Genomic DNA, 19,430 nt, shown 5'->3' with positions numbered 1-19,430 from the left:
TCTTTGCACGATTAGCCCTCTTTTGTCATAGTGTGATGGGAAATGTGTTTGCCCATTTGCTCACATGGTTTTGCACACCCATTGAATTTTGCATGTGCAGCTCCTCATTGAGATTTAAGTTGGAAAAGTCCTATCAAGGCAGCCCTACTTGCACATTTGCGCCTCCCTCCTTATTAAATGTAACTTTTCCCATTGTCTCCCAAAGTGATCATATCACCCTCATTCGTGTCTTTTTTCCTGAAAGTAAGAGGGAAAAAAGACATAACATTTAAGATGTCATAATTAAATTAAGGCCTCTTGCACAATCATAAAACTCTTCAACAAGAGTTTTCTAAGTATGCGCTTTCTCCACCTCTTGTAGCTTATTTTACCATCTCGTAAACCAGTGTTTTCCAAATCCAGTCCTCAGTGAGTCCTAACAGTGCTGGTTTTCCATATCTCCTTGGAGCACAGGTGTTTTCAGTATTGACTGACACATTTTAAAAGATCCACAAGTGGTCCGAAATATTTCACTTGTGACCAGGAAAACCTGCACTGTTAGGACTCCCTGCAAACTGGATTGGGAAACACTGTCGTTAACATAAAGAAATAATTGTATTCAGTGTATGTGCACAGGCACAAAGATAATTGTGACTACATAGTAAAGGGCTATGGAATTTGCTGGCGCTATATGAATAAATGTTGATGATGAAAGCACAAGGAAAGTATTTTCAGTCTGATCTGGCCATCATTCAGAGTAAAATGATGATATTTTCTATGACATTCCATCTTGCTGCACAAACCAATGGGCAGTGTTATATAACCAAGCAAAATGGTTTACCCCATTATTCTACAAGAAGCCTCTACATAGTGAATCAATTTCTGTTTCAAGAATCTAGACTTCTTTTTTAAAAGCAAGTGACAAAGATGCTTGTATGACATAAGTCTTGTGTTAATCTTGGGGTATTTGGATATGTACGAAATTGTAATTATAAAATATTGATATGAGGCACTGTGGGATGGAATTCTGAAGGGTATATGGGTATACCATGTGGTTGGAGCTAAAGCTCTATAAAATATATTTTTAGGTATAAGGCCACGTTTGTGATATATGTGTAGAAACTACACATTAGATGATGTTTTATTCATTTTCTATTTAGGACCACATCTGTATAAATTGTGTATTGCACCATTTTTTAAGATGTGTATGTACAGTAATACAAAGTAGTCAAGACCCACATTATTAATCCCATTTAAATATGATATAGTATTCAAAGAATACACGCATAAAACGTAACCTATATGCATACAGCATTTAAAATAAGAAAACAAACGGGATAATCCGTTACATGTCTGGAATAAACACAGATCTGTAATGCAGTTAAACAATTAATATAAAATGGGCCGAATAGATGGATCTTGATCTGTAAGCTAAATTGAACTTCATTTATCGCCACTATTCTACGTTTCTATCACTGTTCTGTAAATAGGTCAAACTCGTATAGCTTAAGAAAAACAAACAACATCAAAGCCGTTTGAAGATCCGTTCCGGAGCTTTGCCTACTCGCTCATCTTGCGAGATCTTGCACAAGAAGAGCTTTATACTCTGGTGAATTTAGCACTGGGTCTTGAAAATGAAATAATTTCTTCCGTGTGCTAACACTAGCTTGTATAAACAGCTACATTCATGTATATGTGGATGTACCAGATGCTACTGTCACTTGGCAAAGCGTGCATGGAATGTTTGCCAATTACTTAGCAAAGAAGAAAATACCTTACATTTGAATATAATTTTATCATTTCCTACAGGATATACATGCATAAAATTGCTTTAAAACCGAACGCTATATATAAACACAATCATGCAAAGACGTCTCTCTTCAAATATCCTTCATAAAGGACTCCCTCTATTAAGGAACTTCCTATAATTCCTATTCACCATACAAAGATGCCTTTGAATAGACAACAACATTTCTGTGTTTTTCGACATTTAACGGATATATTTCATGACATATAGGCTCTACAAATAAACTGGTGATCAGCTGAAAAATAGCATAGTGTAATTAGCTAAAAACTCTGCATAATTATGTCATACTTGTGCAGAAAAGGTGGAATAATTATGGAAATGATGAATTGATTATAATGAGAATCAGACAATTTACAAATTCATTTACCAGCACTCCTTCACTGCCAGGACTTTCAGGTGTATAAACACAGTTATTGAATATGAAATGCCCAGCAGAGACCGCATGTACTTACTATGCATTAGGCAATCACAAAGATCCCCTGTTTTCAAAAGAACGGCTTCAACAACTGCCAAGTTGTGATGGATATTCTAACCTAGATTTAAGACACGTAGGAAACTAACTTTGATGCATCAGCTCAAATGGTGCCTTATGTTATTGGGGTAATAGGTTAACACCAAAAAGAATACCAATTATATTTAAACTGAAAGCATATAATGGTCATCTGGTACTTTTGACAAATACCTGGGAGGTTGGAAAACAGATAATATATTGCAGGGGAACAGGTGGTGGAATCTGGGGAGTAGGTGGCGGTAAAAGGACAATTATAAGAAAAGTGTTGGTATATCAAGGAAATAAAATAAAAACAAAGAGAAATAAATACCAACCCATCAATACATTGTTTGACAAACACAAACAGAAAAGAAAAACTAAAAATATTGGGGAAAGCAGCGGACAATTCTTGAATATAATCTTCCTATCGTTTGGTTTGAAAATGACCATAGACTATAGAGAGTGGTTGGATGCTTTCATCGATAGGAATGGTAGTTTAGCAATAGAGGCCAATTAACAAGTACTGTATCATTAAGGAGACCATTTCAATATCACCCATTTATATCTTTTATATTTCATTTTATTTATAGCACTTTTACTAATAAAGTCCAGATATAATGCTCAGGCTCATACAAAAGACAATTGACCTTGGTCATTTAGACTGATTAAACTTGCCCAGACACAGTTATCTCTTTGTTCTATTGTAGCATATTTACTGAATATTTCAACAATGCCAATTATGTCCATTGTAAAGGAAGAATTTCCTATAAATATTAATTTATGTGACACTAACAACAGATCATGATGATTTATAATTCACTGCAAACTATCGGTGTCTGTCAGGCTTATTACCATCCTGAAATAACAACTATTTTATTCTGCCGCAAACTTTGATCCACAATATTCCTAGAAAAACCCTTAATTTGTCACAGGACTCTCATTTTGACTATATTGTTTTTAGTCAGTTTTACTGTATGTGTTCTTATTCCCCCGATAAACAACACAGGTTGAGGCTTCTGTCCTGGACCGATGGAATCGTCATGAGCACTCTATACACACCATCCTCAGGTGCTGTGCCCCTAGTCTCAACTGTGCCCCCACTTCCTACCTTGTGTAGAGCAAGCAGAGTCTGTCATCTACTGCTCCCATGCGTCTAGTTATCATTTATTTAGTACATTCTACAAAATGATAGCTAGAATCTGATTGGTTGCTATAGGCAACATCTCCACTTTTTCAGACCCGCAGTTTAGTTAATATACCCCATAAACAGTCCCGATGTCCCCTTACTCTTATAATTAATTTAATCCATAAGGAGGCTAAGCCGGTTGGTATTTTATTTGTAAAATTAAAATGTTTAACTAAATGAAAGGTATGGTACTACAGTTGTAGGAGGTTGAACTTTGATGCGACAATTACACTTTTGCGCATTGCTCCACTTCAGATATTTCCATTCTCCAGCACACACCTAAATGAACTTCTAGGTTGTGGAGATGTCTCCTGAGAGCCTAGGAGCCTCATTTAGAGTCGGACGCAAAGTCCATTTCAGGCGCATCCTGCACATTTCCACTGATGGGGCATGTGAAGTAAGCAACAGTTCCCTGCAGTTCTGTCTGCTTTTCAGACGCAAGTGTACACTGCAACAGCTTGCATCTCAGTACGAGGGAAAGGGTTGAACACCCTACGGAGTTATGTAGGCGTGACTGTGAAAAATTCAGATACTATGGGCGTCAACTCGCAAAAACTACCCAAGACACAGTCAGAACACATGGCAAACAAGACTGAAAAAGTGTGGCAGGAATTAGGTGGCGCAAGTAGTTAGCTAGCTGCAGGAACTGGTCGCAGCTTGGTAGGGTACTACGAGTGGGACGCAACTGGGGTTGCATGCCACTTGTAATACCTTATCAAGCTGCGGCACACTCCCACTCCTACTCTTTCATGAATGTCTTAGATGCACATTGTGTCCGACTCTAAATGAAGCCCTAGGAGTGCAATTTGATGTAAAACCAAGACGTAGTAGGGTGAGCATCCATTGTAAATGAGGCCTAGATCGTCTGGGAGAGGTTGGGAAAACTTAGTTCATTGCCTTTATAAACATTAAAAGCAGGTGTAGGCAGTCTAGTGAATAAAACAAAAACAATACTTTAGTAATGGATAATTTATTTTTATGTCAGTTCTCCTGAACTCCAATTTGTTCATCTTGTAACTATCTTATTGTTGAGAATTGTGATTTGATAAAGCATTTTGACTCCCATTTAACTCTTTTCCTGACAAAAAAAACAACTAAACTAGATGTATCTGGACTGTGTTACTTGATCCTTTGGTATGGGAAACTAAAGACAATTGGGGAGGAGCCTGCAAGTAAAATACATGGGTATTGTGTAATGGGAAAGTGACTTTTGTGACTTTGTAAACCATCCATCTGAATGATTCCACACAAGACCATTAATCGGTAGTAATTTGGTACCACTAGGGTTAACAGATCATTTATGTAGATCCATGTGAAATACAAGTGGTGCATTCTTCACTGCAATTAGTTCCCATGCATGCTGCATCCCAGCATAATAAAACACATCATTTAGTTGCAGTAAGCCTATTTTAAATGTTTCTGGATTTACATGGCAGGCTTGGCAAACTGAGTCCTAACACACTGTTGATGAAACAAGAGTCGCCTGTATGGATCATTGCAATACTGGACAAATTCGTGATTAACGTACCCTGAGACTTCTCTTTTTCTTCATATAAGCAACAAAAATGGGTAAAGGACAAATATCCTCTAGTCATATGGCCATCATTGGTACCCGTACAAATCATAAACAATGAATGACCTAGAGCTAAATCCGTTCAAGGTTTTACCTCTAATCTGCTAAGTCTTCACCAAGATGGTGGTGATGGCTTATAAAATCTGTTCACATTCAGATCATCACCAAAGCATTCTCTGATGAACTGTTTTGTTATTGTGTGTTGCAGTCAAGCATTTCTTGGTAAACATCTTAGGTCTCGTACACACGCGCTGATAAGGAGCTCATGCTTACCAAATGAAGGTTTAGTGGACCCTTTGGTAAATGCTCATTTGCATATTGGTCTTTGGACATAAGGCAAAGTCACAGCGCAACGCACTGTGCGAGCCCTGTTGGCATCTGTGTGCGAGCCCTTACTTAGGCAAAACAAAGATTACTCCAAATGTAATATTTATTTATTAAAAAAAAAATGTGTAAGCACTTTTTTAAGTATGTCTGTTTTGTTATATATACTTTGAATGTTGTGCATTGTAAAATGTCCTATTTGTGTATTAAATAAAGCTACCTTGGGTGAAAGTGCTGGCACTTAACTGAATGATTTTTATTTTTATTGCAGTGATATAAACTATCAGCATGAATGTTTTTCTTTGTTCATTAGTAGCTATCCATAACTATCTACATACATGAAAACTGCAAGTATACACATGAAAAAAGGAATCATTTTTAGATCTAGCTCCTTTTCAACTACTTTGTACTACCTGGTGTCATTTTAAATATTTCCATCCTGCACAGGTAGTTCGTCTTCTGGTGAATATAAGCACATGTTTAAAATAGTGGCACCGATGTAAGGTTGGTATATTCATATTTCTTACAAATAGGATTTAAAAATCTAAATCACATACTCCATTTGCATACTACATACTGTTCTTTCTCTGCGATTGGGTAACTGCACATTACATCACATGGTGGCCAAGTGGTTAGCACTTCTGCCTTGCAGCACTGGGGTCATGAGTTCAATTCCGGACCATGGCCTTATCTGTGAGGAGTTTGTATGTTCTCCCCGTGTTTGCGTGGGTTTCCTCCCACACTCCAAAAAACATACTGGTAGGTTAATTGGCAGCTAACAAAATTGACAAGTGTGTGTGTGTTGGGGAATTTAGACTGTAAGCCCCAATGGGGCAGGGACTGATGTGAGTGAGTTCTCTGTACAGCGCTGCGGAATTAGTGGCGCTATATAAATAAATGCTGATGATGATGATGATCACCGACTCTTTCCTTGTTACACATACAGAGGCCACATAAAAGCCGATATAGGCGAATTTGCACGTTATCACCTCCTGTATGCGGCACTGGTATTCCTGAGCGTGATCCTACCAAAACTTATGTTACCATTTTTGGGTAAAAATATATAGTGTGTTAAGTTTACACTCACAGTTAGGGGTAACAGCCATGAGATACGTATAGGGCAAAGTAGAAGGATGAAAGCACTCACAAAGCATAAATAATGCAAAAAACAGTGTTTAATAAAAACAGAGCGACATCTGGGTAGGGCACAGTCCACAGTTATCATATATGATTTACAGCAGTGCACCCTCTACAGGCAAACTACATGCACCCTATATTGAAAATTAGATTGTTAAAGGGTTTATTGGACTTTAATGAATGTCGAATGACAATTCCTCCCATTATGTCCTTCGGAAGTGGTGGAACTCCTAATCAAATTGACCTCCATAAACGAGGAGCCAGTGTAGATAGCAGAAGAGCGTAATATTGGGCGTTACCAATACTACTCCAACCACATTGCACAGCAGAATGAATTCACAGACATTACCCAAGCTCTATTCATACCCTAGAAATGAAAATTTACAAATATAGTATAAAATAGGAAAGCAGAAGTTGGAAGACTATATAACTGGAACTTTGCACTTTTGTGAAACGACCTGTTCCAAAACGAAATTCGATTTGCTCCAAATTTAGTTGCAGTAATCAGGGAGCCCCGCAAATCAGATACTGGCTGTGGGTAATTAATTTTTAAAAATACTTTTTAGTTTGAAGAATTGCCCTTTATGATATGAACCAGGTGGAGACGTTATCATAAGTATTAATGAGTCTCATGATCAGCTACCTCAATTTCTAATGTGGTGTATATACGATATGCCAGCAGGCAAGAGCATATGTGAAAATCTGAAATCCCCACTTCATTTCACCAAGACATTATCATCTCTCTGTATGGCATTCTAAATAGTGGTAAGACCCCAAGTCCTGTATCCATGGATATACTCTGATTTTATGACACTACACTGACAAAAATTCAGATAAGCAGACACTCTCAGATTGATTCAAACCAACAGACTCATGAGGCCTAAAAGAACACCCCAGGGTAGACAACACTAATATAGAAATGATGTTGCAATTTTAAAAGTAAAATTTCTAAATGACCAAATTATCAAAATTAACCATGGTAAATTGAGAAAGCTCAAGGTCAGTCTACATAAGGTCACTAGAGATTCTTCCATTGCGAATATGTACTGCAAAAAAATTAAAGAAAGGTTTTAATTTACACTAGGTCAGAACCCATACACTCAGTTTTATACCAGAAAATCCCTAGGGCTTAACCAAGAGTCCTAACATTGTTATTACATTGTGGGAAATACATGCAAGGCATCATGCAACAATTCTTACTGTTCAAGCTATATTACATTTTTGGTAGAAATAGTTAGTATTTTAATGGAAATTGTAGGCAAACAGAAGAGGACATATGTGAAAAATAATATTGCAGGGTCCATCAATTTGAAATACGCTGGGCCCGATTCATTAAAGAAAGTAAGGCAAAAAAATGAGTCAATTTTCTCCTGGACAAAACCATGTTACAATTCGAGGAGTGCAAAGTAGTTTATTATTTTGCACATAAGATAAATACTGGCTGTTTTTTCATGCAGCACACAAATACTTGATAGCTAATTTTTACACCGACTTTAAAAGTTGATCTAGGGCAGTGTTGGCTAACCTGTGACACTCCAGGGGGTAAATGTATCAATATGCGGGTTCTTCAACACCCGCATGTTCAGCCTCTTCCGCGATTAAATTTCAAGCGGCGCTGCATTGTAAAGGGAAGTTAACCCTTTACAATGCAGCGCCGCTTGAAATTTAATCGCGGAAGAGGCTGAACACGCGGTTGTTGAAGAACCCGCATATTGATACATTTACCCCCAGGTGTTGTGAAACCTGTACAGGCATCCTTTGCCAATATACAGCAGCTTATTGCTGGAAGGGTATGCTGGGACTTGTAGTTTCACAACACCTGGAGTGTCACAGGTTAGCCAACACTGATCTAGGACATGCTCTACTCCAATTATAAATCAGTCCCCACATTTTAAATTGACCTCTGTTCAATGCAACATGATTTTTCCAAGGTTCAATGTTATTCCTATTAAGTTTGCACCCCCCCCATTCGATATGAAATAAGTTATGTCATTTTATATTATAAACAATTCAGGTGATATAATGGAATGCACTTTGTAGGACAGGTAATAAGCATTTTTCTTATTGTGATGGTGGTGTTGTTATGGTTACTACTTGGATAGAATTTAAGGCTTACTTAGGGCTAGTAGGAAATATTTCCTGTTTTCATATTAACCAATTAAATATTAGGTTTAACCAGTTTACTACAAGACTAATGGAACCACTGTGTAAATGGTTTATATGGGCTAATTTACAAAATAAAATGCCTAGATATAAGAAATATTCTTTTTTAAACATATGGATTTTAGATGACCAATCAAGTGTGGCGGCTAATACAACCTAAGTTAATATACAATAAAAATATGTGAATGTGTAGAAAAAAAATGGTGTAGTCATACTTTGATTACCCATAAACACACTAGTGATAAAATACATATTTTTACATGATCTCAGAAAAAAGATGGTGAAATTTGCTTTTGTAATATAATCGAAAACAATACATAGGGAACAAGAAAATAAAGAAACATTGTAAAATTGTACATTTATTCAAATGTTGTCCTTTATAGATTTAAAAGGTTAAAACATTGCTGATCATGTCTTGGCATTGAGCATCTGGAACAATGGTTTCTGCTTTGATGAACATTACGGAACAGGTGAGAAAACATCACATCTGGCGGCAGTGCTAGGGTTTCGGTCTGTATCCAGTAATCTCATCCCATCCCTTCCGACAGGTTTGAATTATCCATTCATGTTCATCATCATCTGGAACAACAAAAAAAGAAGTTTGCAAAAAAAAAAAGTACAAGATTATTTTAGATGAAAAGACATCCTGTGGTGTTTGTGGATAGATAGACACAGACAGACAGAGCTACCACTTGCTGAGGTGGCCCTCTGGAGAAACTGATCTACTATTAGCCAGCGCTATTACTGGCTTATAGGGTTCTAGTTACTGTCCTGCTTTGGAACCAGAGTTCAGTGCAGAAAAGAAGAAACAGAGCTCTATCAGCCAATACTAGCACCATATTATAGAAGCTGTGTTTCCTGTCAAGCGCACATCTCCCTGTCCTTGTCACCTCTCTGATAGTGTAAAGTCCAGGATGGCCTCTTCATCCCCCAAAATTTGCAATGGGACTCATTAGCTCTTTGTTACACAACTAGACAGGAGTTAGAATATTAGACATTGTGGGCTTGATTCAAGGAACGCAATTTGCTTGTTTTTTAAAAACGGACGGAAATTGCACGCACGCCTGCCCCTATTCAAGTACAAGCGGATCTGAATACCCTTTCATTTGAATATAGGTATAAGTACGCTCTGGCTATATGTTACTTGCCGTATGCAGACATACACAACACTCTGAAGGATCGGCACAATGCATATGTGCAATATCAAGTACCATCAGAAAGCACAGCAAAAAAATACATTAACACCTGTTAAAACTATAATTAATAAAAAAAATAAACTTAAAAAACATGAAGTACATTTATCAGGATGTTATTAATGACTACTGTACAAAAAATTCATTTTTACCCCTTCTTTTAATTGTAAAACGTGCTGGCATGCAGACGCTCTATCGATCGGCACTTGCACCTGCTCTGTAGCTGATAAGAGAGATGCCCAGAACTTGAATGGGACGAATGTGTACGCCCTTACTGTACACTGCCTACGTGCATACGCCATTCACTCCCCGTTCCGCCCTTCGAATCATAGGCTGTCAGGAGTGTCATTTGGTTTTGTCCTTGTGTTCACTGGCATATAGTCCGTTTCTGAGCATGCGCAGAGCAATTTCACGCAAAATACGGCACGCAACGGGACTTACCTTCCTTAATGAGTCAGGCCCCGTATATAGACATGCTAGGTTAATAAAGGAAAATTATTGTTAATTGTTATTAACTATTTGAGACTGCAAAAGATTTCCTACAGTTAGGGCTCCCTAAAGATAAGTGTTATCTGAGCTTTAATACTGATAGGCTATTACAGCATTGACAGGACGTTTATTCAGTGATGCCATAAAACTCCATATCAGCAGTTGGCAACATTACATTTTACAGAAGCCTCACGTCTCCCAAGATGCCGAACGTTAAATTTGCAGCAAAGTGGCGAATCCCAAATGTCCTACTGCATCTACACCACCTAGAGAGTGTGCTCACTATCCAACATCATTACATAATAGCCCCAGCAGTCAGATGACATATCAGATTAATTAATGATTTGGCCATTTGTGATGGTTACTGATAAGAACTCACCACTCTGATCATGATGTATCCCATTGCGCAGGCTGTTTGAATGCACAATGATAACTTTTAGTCACTTTCTACAAGAACAAATCCATAATGAAGAGCATACCTGCTTAGGAGGGACGCAGATGAACCTCTTACAGATTGTATCCACCCCCTTGGCCTGTTTTTGTAGTTGGGAAGTATAAATGTGATATTGTGCTTATATCCCAAAATATGCAGTTGGCAATAGAATGTACTGTATAATGTATCTCACAATAAGGGTACCCCAAAACTCCACTTGGGCTCCTGGTCCACCACATTATCATCATCAGCTATTTATATAGTGCCACTAATTCCGCAGTGCTGTACAGAGAACTCACTCACATCAGTTCCTGCCCCATTGGAGCTTACAGTCTAAGTTCCGCAACATACATACACACAGACCGAGAGAAGGTCAATTTAATAGCAGCGAATTAACCCACATAAGTGCTCTCCCGAGAAAATTTTGCCAGCCGGGTGGCATTAAGAAGTAGCCGGGTGGGGGAAGTTGTAATACTTTGCAATAATGAAAAATGATGCAGATTATTGCCCACACCTGCCGAGACTGGTCAGAGGTCTAACACACACTCCTGGTTGTAGTGTCTGTTCTAATAGGAGAAACAATGGTTTATTATTCTATTATAACAGGACTCTGCTGGGTTCCAAGGGCGGGTGGCAAGTAAAACCAGCCAGGTGGAGCACCCAGGAAATAGGTGCTGGAGAGAACACTGTACTACTATGTTTTTGGAGTGTGGGAGGAAACTGGAGCACCCGGAGGAAACCTACACAAGCACAGGGAGAAAATACAGAGCCTCATTTAGAGTCACACGCAATGTGCGTCTAAGATATAGAGGACTGGGAGTGTGCTGCAGCTTGGTAGGATATTACGAGTGGCAAGAAACCCCAGTTGCATCCCACTCATAATACCCTACCGAGCTGCGAGCAGTTTGTGCAGCTAGCTAACTATTTTCGCCACCTAATTCCTGCCGCACAATTGTAGTCCTTTTTTGATGTGTGTTGCCCCTGCGTCCAGGATTTACCTATGGGGTTACACCCACTGTGTCTATATTATACAAGTTCGCTCCTTCACAGTTCCGCGATCCGCCCTTTCCCTCGTAGTAAGCCGCAAGCTGTTGCAAGTGTAAATTGCGTCCAAGATGCAGGCGGATATGGTGCTTGCTGCACATGCGTGATAGTGGTTTTGTGGTCGATGCGCCTAAAACGGACTTTGCATCAGACTCTAAATGAGGCCCACAAACTCCACACAGATAAGACAATGGTTAGGAATCAAACTCATGATCCCAGTGCAGTGAGGCAGAATTGCTAACCACTAAGCCACCGTGCTGCCCATGCTGTTCACCTCTGCCTTAGGCTTCCTGTTGCCCTCGTCCATCCCTTCATCTAGTATATATGGTTTGTACAATTGATGCTGTTTAAGTCATTTAACATGACAGCTGGAACAATAACTGGCTACTTCAAATTAGCTTTTCTATATTTTGGCTATGAGAAACGTCTATCAGTTTCTCAAATGATTTTCAAGCAATTATAGCAAGCTTAATAGTGCTCATATACAATTCATTGACAGTAAAAAACATGTTAAGTAAAACACAATAAATTCTAAATCAAATACAAAAATACTACACTAAAGTAAACAATATCTAAGCAGTAGTACAACATACATGCAAGATATTGTAACCCATATGTATGCCAGAACTTAAACAGTTACTGTTTGCATATACTGTTTCCATGTTAGAAGAAAGGATTGCGTCATAATTACTGTAGTTCTGAGGCTATTTGAATCTGTGCAGCTGCAACCTCTTCAGCAGTAACCCATGAAACAAGACAAACTGGGCTTATTATACTGAACAAGCCTTAAAGCCCCTCCCTGATTGTTAGTAATTGGCAGCAATGAACTTAACAGCCACTTGACTATCCTTTTCACACTACCTGGCTGTGCAGCCAACAATTTGAATGGCAAATGTATGCGCTTCTTACTGCAGCTGCCTCTGCATCTCTCTCCTGCCTCTGAGCCCAGAAACATCAGGACTGTGCTTGAAAAGCAAACGGCATCAATGTTTAAGATGCAATTATTCCTAAGTATTGATTAGCATTAGCAAATGTAGGACTTATAATTGCTATTCTTCCAATACCAACTATTTTCAATATGTTAATTAGATGACAGATACAGTTTTATGCTTTCCTAAACGGCAGTATTTAAATATTTATCATAAATGGGATTTCTGACCTCAATTACCAACTATAGTTGATAATGGAGGTAAATGCTACAGTCTGTCTATCTTAAAAGGCTACGGGCACTATTCAAACTCCGTATGTGTAAAACTGGAAAAACACATGCAAATCTAAACCAATGGCTTCCACTTTAGCGTGTTTGAGGTTATCAGGCAATCTGGAAATAGGTCATACTCCCTTTCAATAAGTACAATATGTGCAATTTGTTCCTGGTTTTCACCATATATAGGCATTATATCAAATATGGAAAATGTTATACAATACTGCACTACCTGCTTTTATTTGCAATGTATTTGCTGTTATTTTTTAAAACAGATGATTGCGAAAAACTATCTGCATCAAGTAGTGTCCTGGGGGGGTATATTTCCTAAACTGCAGGTTTGAAAAAGTGGAGATGTTGCCTATAGCAACCAAACAGATTCTAGATGTCATTTTGTAAAGTGCACTAAATAAATGATAACTAGATTCTGATTGGTTGCTATAGTCAACATCTCCACTTTTTCATACCCGCACTTTATTAAAGATACCCCCTGGACTTGTGTAGGAACTCTCACTACAGTTAGATTATAATGTCTTCCCACTTGCCTGACCTAGCCTTCCTACCAACTTCTTCTCCTCCTGATAAATCTACCAACATAGCTCATGTCACCTAGTACACAATTCTCATTAAGTTTTCCCAGTTGCAGTAACTTGTGCTGAATTCATTAATGATGTTTATCCAGCCTAGGTTAGTCCAGAGCGATAAACAGGCATTTTTAATCATCACCAGTTTAGGGCCTCAGTTAGAGTTAGTAGAAATTCAGATAATTTGCAGCTGGACAAACTTTGCTGCGACACAATTGGTGCAAATGCCTTTTATTTTGCCAACACTGAAATACTGCCTGCTTTTTGTAGCACACAAATACTGTGTAGCTTTATTGTAACACTACAATATGGAGATGGCTAGAAAGCTCCACCCTCCCAACTCTAAGGGCTAGATTTACTAAGCTGCGTGTTTGAAAAAGTGGGGATGTTGCCTATAGCAACCAATCAGATCCTAGCTATCATTTTGTAGAAGGTACTAAATAAATGAAAGCTAGAATCTGATTGGTTGCTATAGGCAACATCCCCACTTTTTCAAACCCGCAGCTTAGTAAATCTAGCCCTAAATCTCATACCTTCCAACTGTCCCGATTTAGGTGTAACAGTCCTGCTCTGTCCCGCTGTCCCGGTGGTGCGCACAGCAAAGAAGGGATTTGGAGGGGAAGGTAGGGGAGAAGAGAATGGGGCAGCCTAATGCTTCAAAAGCACCAAGTAGCCCACACAATGTGCCTGGCCGTGCCCTCTGCGTTCCGTTGCCACGCTCCCTGTCCCACAGCTGAAGTGACCAATGTTGAGAGGTATGAAATGTGTCAGCATTTAAATTTGCTCCCCCATTCACCTTCTAGCTGGATTAACTCCTAACTCTAAGGCCCTGACTTAGAAAAGAAAGAGCAAGTTGTGGTTGTGAATGGCTAGAACTCTTCACAGCCTGCAAAAGTGACACATGTACACTGTGGTAAGGACACAAAACTGTTTAAGCGAGCAATTTCTGTATACGTATGTGGTCAAACTCTCTTAATCTGGTTGTTCAGGCTCCAGGTTGAACCTACATTTAAGAGTTGAACAATGACCCAATTGGTGCCATCGCTCAACACAACTGCCACAACTTACCAAATTAGATTGATTGTAACATACACACCCTACTCTAGATGGTTAATTTGGTCAAATTGACCAAACACCAAACAAGATTACACTATGTGTATCCAGCATTATGAAGCAAATAGATTAAGTATTCATTAGGGTATACTGCCACTAAACCACTAAGGATACGTATACAACGGAGATTTTTTTGTTGTAATTCCCTGTATGCTTGTCACATGTGGTGTAGTGTGTAAAATTTGAGGCAAAAAAACCAAACAGTTTGATCCCACCGTGTTTGCAGGTCCTTTCAAACAGTAGCATATTGCACTGTGCTTTACCTCCTCCCTAAGGACTAGAAGCACATATTTGTGTATCATCTTTTATTTATAAAGCACTGAAATGGTACATTGAGGGGATCATGACACAAATAAATCACAATGATGTGAAACAAAAATTAAAGTTGGTCTTGAGCTTACAATCTAGGATATATGAGGAATCTTGACACAACCTAATGGAATGACAATTGCTGGTGGGAAAGTGCATGTGGCCACTGCTAGGCAACTAGCTTCACCGAACAAGGAAAACCAGTGGAAGGTGGAGACATGACACATGAACCAGTCGACACAGAAATTCCAAAACAGTAACCTACTGCCAGCCATGACTGCCCTTCACCTTTTACTAACAACAATCCCAAAGCGCTCAATTCCAGAAAAAACAAAACAGAAACCAACATAAACTAAAAATACATAAACATATAAATACGTGATATTGAAAAGCATATGATCATAAAATGAAATTTTAGTCTAATTCGAAACTGCATAAAAACCATAAATTGAAATCATCATCCTTATGTGCGTATTATAAAACATATAAAGGACATGCGTTGAAATGCATGAAACCTCTATACACAATAGATATATATTGCAAACAAAACACCGTCCCACAATACATATACACAGATATCTCCAAAGGGGATTCACTCGCAATGGTTTATATGATGTACAATATAGAAAATAGTTTGTCTGTCCCGAGATTTTCTTCAAGTCCAAATGTAAAGATGGTACATGATGTAAAGAAGCCAAAAACTAAATTGGCAATGTATCTCTCACCACACATACAGAACTGAGTTGGTGAAAAGCCGTGCTGTCTGCGGTGGATATCCATGATGACATGATGTTACTCACTGACCTTCTATCACCCAGCCTGCCAGAAATGGATATAGGAAGTGTCCAGCAGTCTCCCTCCAATCACATCAATATACCCAAAATGAGGTGAGATTTGCGATTACTTCAGTACCACTTTATTGGCAACAAACAATTTAGCCACTTACATGAAAGTTAATGACGGCAAGCGTCCCTGCAGTCTGGGTCTATACATAGAGATTAAGGGGCATATTTAATAAAGCACGATAGTGCTTTTAACGGGTCATTAAGGTGTCCTCCGCAAATTTATTAAGGGTGCATCGCAGCAGATATCATGGATATCTGCTGCTTTGCATTCCTCTTCGTTTTTGGGAGCAGTCACCATTCAACAGAATGGTGACTGCTCCTGGCCGCAATCTAACAAGTCCCGAAAAAACATTTTTTTCGGGAACTTGTCATGTTAATGTACGCCAGCTGAAGCTGGCGTACATCATCGGAATTGAAGAAATCTAATGCTGTCAGCTTTGCTACGAAGAGCAGAGCTGTACAGCGCATGTGTGGAGGGATCACATGATCCCTCCCTGTCACTCAGCGCGCTCTCTCTGCAACTATCGTTGCAGAGACAGAGAGGGGATCTGTGTGCGCATGTCCAGTTCTTGGAACTGGACATGCGCAATTGAAGAGTGAAGAGAAGACCCGGAGACAGCGCTTCCGAAGAGGGGGGTAAGTATGATTTTTTTTATCACTGAAACAGCAGTTTTTCGGAACTGCTGTTTCTGTGCAGGGCTGTACATAAATGTGAGAAATAGTTCAATCCTTATCATTGCGATAAGGATTGAAAACTACTTTTCACTTTATGTGAATATTGATAAATGTGCCCCTAAAACACGACATGTAATAATCGTCCTCAACGCGTTTCGTCCCCTTTCGGAACTTTATCAACTTCACCCTTTACCCCTACTGAGCATTCTTCCTCTACATTTCAACTCAGGTTATTCCATTTTAATGTGCCCTATGATTTCATGCTAAAAATGTTTCCTTATAAGCCAGCAGTGGCTTAAGAGTCCATATTGAGATGGAGCAATATGATAGTGCTAGCAGATCAAGTATTGTAAAGAACAAGAAGTATTGCAAGTATCTAGTATTGCAACAAACAAGAAGATATTGGAGAAAAAACATTAAATTACAGACCTCACTGATTGAGCTTTATGTGATCCAGTTCAGCACAACAACAAAACCGCCAGATCCAAGGGAAATATAGTGTGTGAAGCCAACTTAACTTGCTTAAATTCTTTTAAACTTAACAGAGATTTAAAGCATTATTAGAATATTTAACTTTTATTTTACAGTCTACAGAGTTCTGGCCTCATTTAGAGTTGGATGTACATCTGTTCCTTGAATAAGAAACATATTTCTATAATGCGCACCAAAAAATCATGAACATATTTCTGTATGTACATTTTTGCACACTGTTGACTTACGTATCCTTGCACCTGGATACGCAGAAGGGCGGCAGGGAAGAGTAGGACTAGTGCTAAGGTGTGATGGGCAAGGGCATGTAATTGCGACACATCTGCAGATGCACCTTTTTAGGATGTTGGTGCAATAATACGCAATGATGATGAGGACAATCCCCAGCCCTAGCCAGTAATGCAACCTCAGCATTTACCTCTCTATGCTATACACACTTACATGTCTGATGTACTGTATGTCTGGCACAAATTATACTGAGCTAGATGCATCTGGAGCCTGTCATAATATTACTTTTTAACATTATAATTCTAAATTCCAAATATGAATACAAGTCTATTTATCTACACTTACCCAGATTTAATTGTGTATGTGTCCACATTAGAGGAATGTATATGACATTACAGCTAGTAGCGTGCTGAGCCTACTTTACATACCCTGTATTCTGCATACAATGTAAGAGGTGCTAACAGCCCTGTTTGTCAACGTATAATTTGGCTCAGTCCACAAAAACCTATAAAAGTTCATCTATATCAAGGGACTAATATTTGGGCACAGGTAGTAGGAAAGTAGAATGTTGTTTTGTTTTCAAATTAAATTGTCTTCAATATGATCTTTGACACCAACGACCATTTAAACTGTTCTGTAAAAACAAGCTTGATCTGAACTCTGCTGTGATAGACATCCTAAAATGACACTCCCAGACCCTTGTGCAACTCTTGCTAAACCTGTCTTGTTAAGACACTGCTTGAGAGGACTTCCTGAATACTTCCTACCATCTGCTTTAGATGCTTTAGTGGGCTGGCCTGCAGCCTTGGAGTTTTCCTGCTCCTTCCTTCCCGCCCTACACAAGTCGTTCTGGATGGGTTCCCTGTCATTCCAGACCCTTTCCTCATTTTCTTTTGCCTACGGCATGTTTTTTTTCTTCTACTCTTCCGTTACTTCATGGCCTTGTGCCTTCGTATGTCTCCCTTGGGACCTTCTGTTCATAGCTACTAACTATCCTAATTGTATCAATGTATGTCAATTTTCAGCAGTAGCATTTTCTGAATTTGACATAAACATTGACAATAATCTATATAGATACAGCTGGTTTCATTGCAGAACAGCTTCAACAATTCCTTCAATCTCAAGAGAGAACATTGAATAAGGATCTTCCCTGGTTACAGTAAAATATTTCTGGATTTGGAAATGCCATGACAATCAAGCTCTTGGCTGCATTATGATATTTCAACTATAAAGGTAGATAGGATAAATTTGGTCCCTGGGCGCATAAAAATGTATATATAAATATAGATTAGGAAGGAGATTGAAGGGAATAGTATACAAGTGAATGTTTTAAGTCAATGATAAGACATAAACACGTTCTGGCCAGAACAACTTAAAATCACAATGTAACAGTGTATAAACTTTTTTTGTAAATCCCTGAGGAAGCCTAGTGTTATACTCTGCGGGCGAAACATGTTGGATAAATTGCACCTTTACTCTTACTATTACATCATCTATTTTATTCCATCCTAATATCAGTGTGCCACAATCGTTTACATCACATCACTGCGGGGCGCTGACCTGGACTTTGCTAGCATGCTCGTTCTCATCTATACGGAGCAGAGCATCAGCAGCGTGACAGCCAGTCTCTGAATGAATAGAGCGCGCATGTGCGCCACCTCTCAACTGCCTATTCTTAAGGGGCCCACGAACGACATCACCTACCTGGCGTCAGGGGAGGAAAAGGAACCCCCGGATCGCAGGAGGAGGACAGCCAAGCCTGGCTTGATCACCATATTACTCCAATGTGAGTTATCAATGCACTTTTTGACTTTTGATTTCCATTCCAATTGGATATGCTCGGAAATTAGACGGACTCACCATTGACTCCCTACTACTCTTTTTGTGGGCTCATTGACAGACGTTTGTCTTTACTATTGAACTATCCAGATATATGCCTGTCACTTGCTAATTTGCAAGTATCAAAGTTTATACACTGTTACATTGTGATTTTAAGTTTTTCTGGCCAGAACGTGTTTATGTCTTATCATTGAATTAAAACATTCACTTGTATACTATTCCCTTCAATCTCCTTCCTAATCTATATTTATATATACATTTTTTATGCATCCAGGGAACGGATTTATCCTATCTAGATCTATAATTTTAAAGGGTGGGGACTCCCC

General features: G+C 38.8%; 1 protein-coding gene across 1 annotated transcript in view; it reads right to left on the bottom strand.

Annotated features, from left to right (window-relative positions):
• Positions 1-9,002: 9,002 nt before the first annotated feature.
• MORN5 (MORN repeat containing 5) overlaps positions 9,003-19,430 on the bottom strand; it is a 38,311-nt gene continuing 27,883 nt past the window's right edge. The window contains exon 5 of the mRNA XM_075184752.1: positions 9,003-9,238. Coding sequence (XP_075040853.1) covers positions 9,159-9,238 — 80 coding nt within the window. The 3' untranslated portion in view covers positions 9,003-9,158. The remainder of the gene's footprint in view (positions 9,239-19,430) is intronic.

The sequence above is a fragment of the Mixophyes fleayi genome, chromosome 9, assembly GCF_038048845.1.
Source record: "Mixophyes fleayi isolate aMixFle1 chromosome 9, aMixFle1.hap1, whole genome shotgun sequence".
In the NCBI taxonomy this organism is placed as follows: domain Eukaryota; kingdom Metazoa; phylum Chordata; class Amphibia; order Anura; family Limnodynastidae; genus Mixophyes; species Mixophyes fleayi.
Note: the sequence above shows the minus strand (reverse complement) of the source record. Positions and strands in the feature narration are given on the sequence as shown.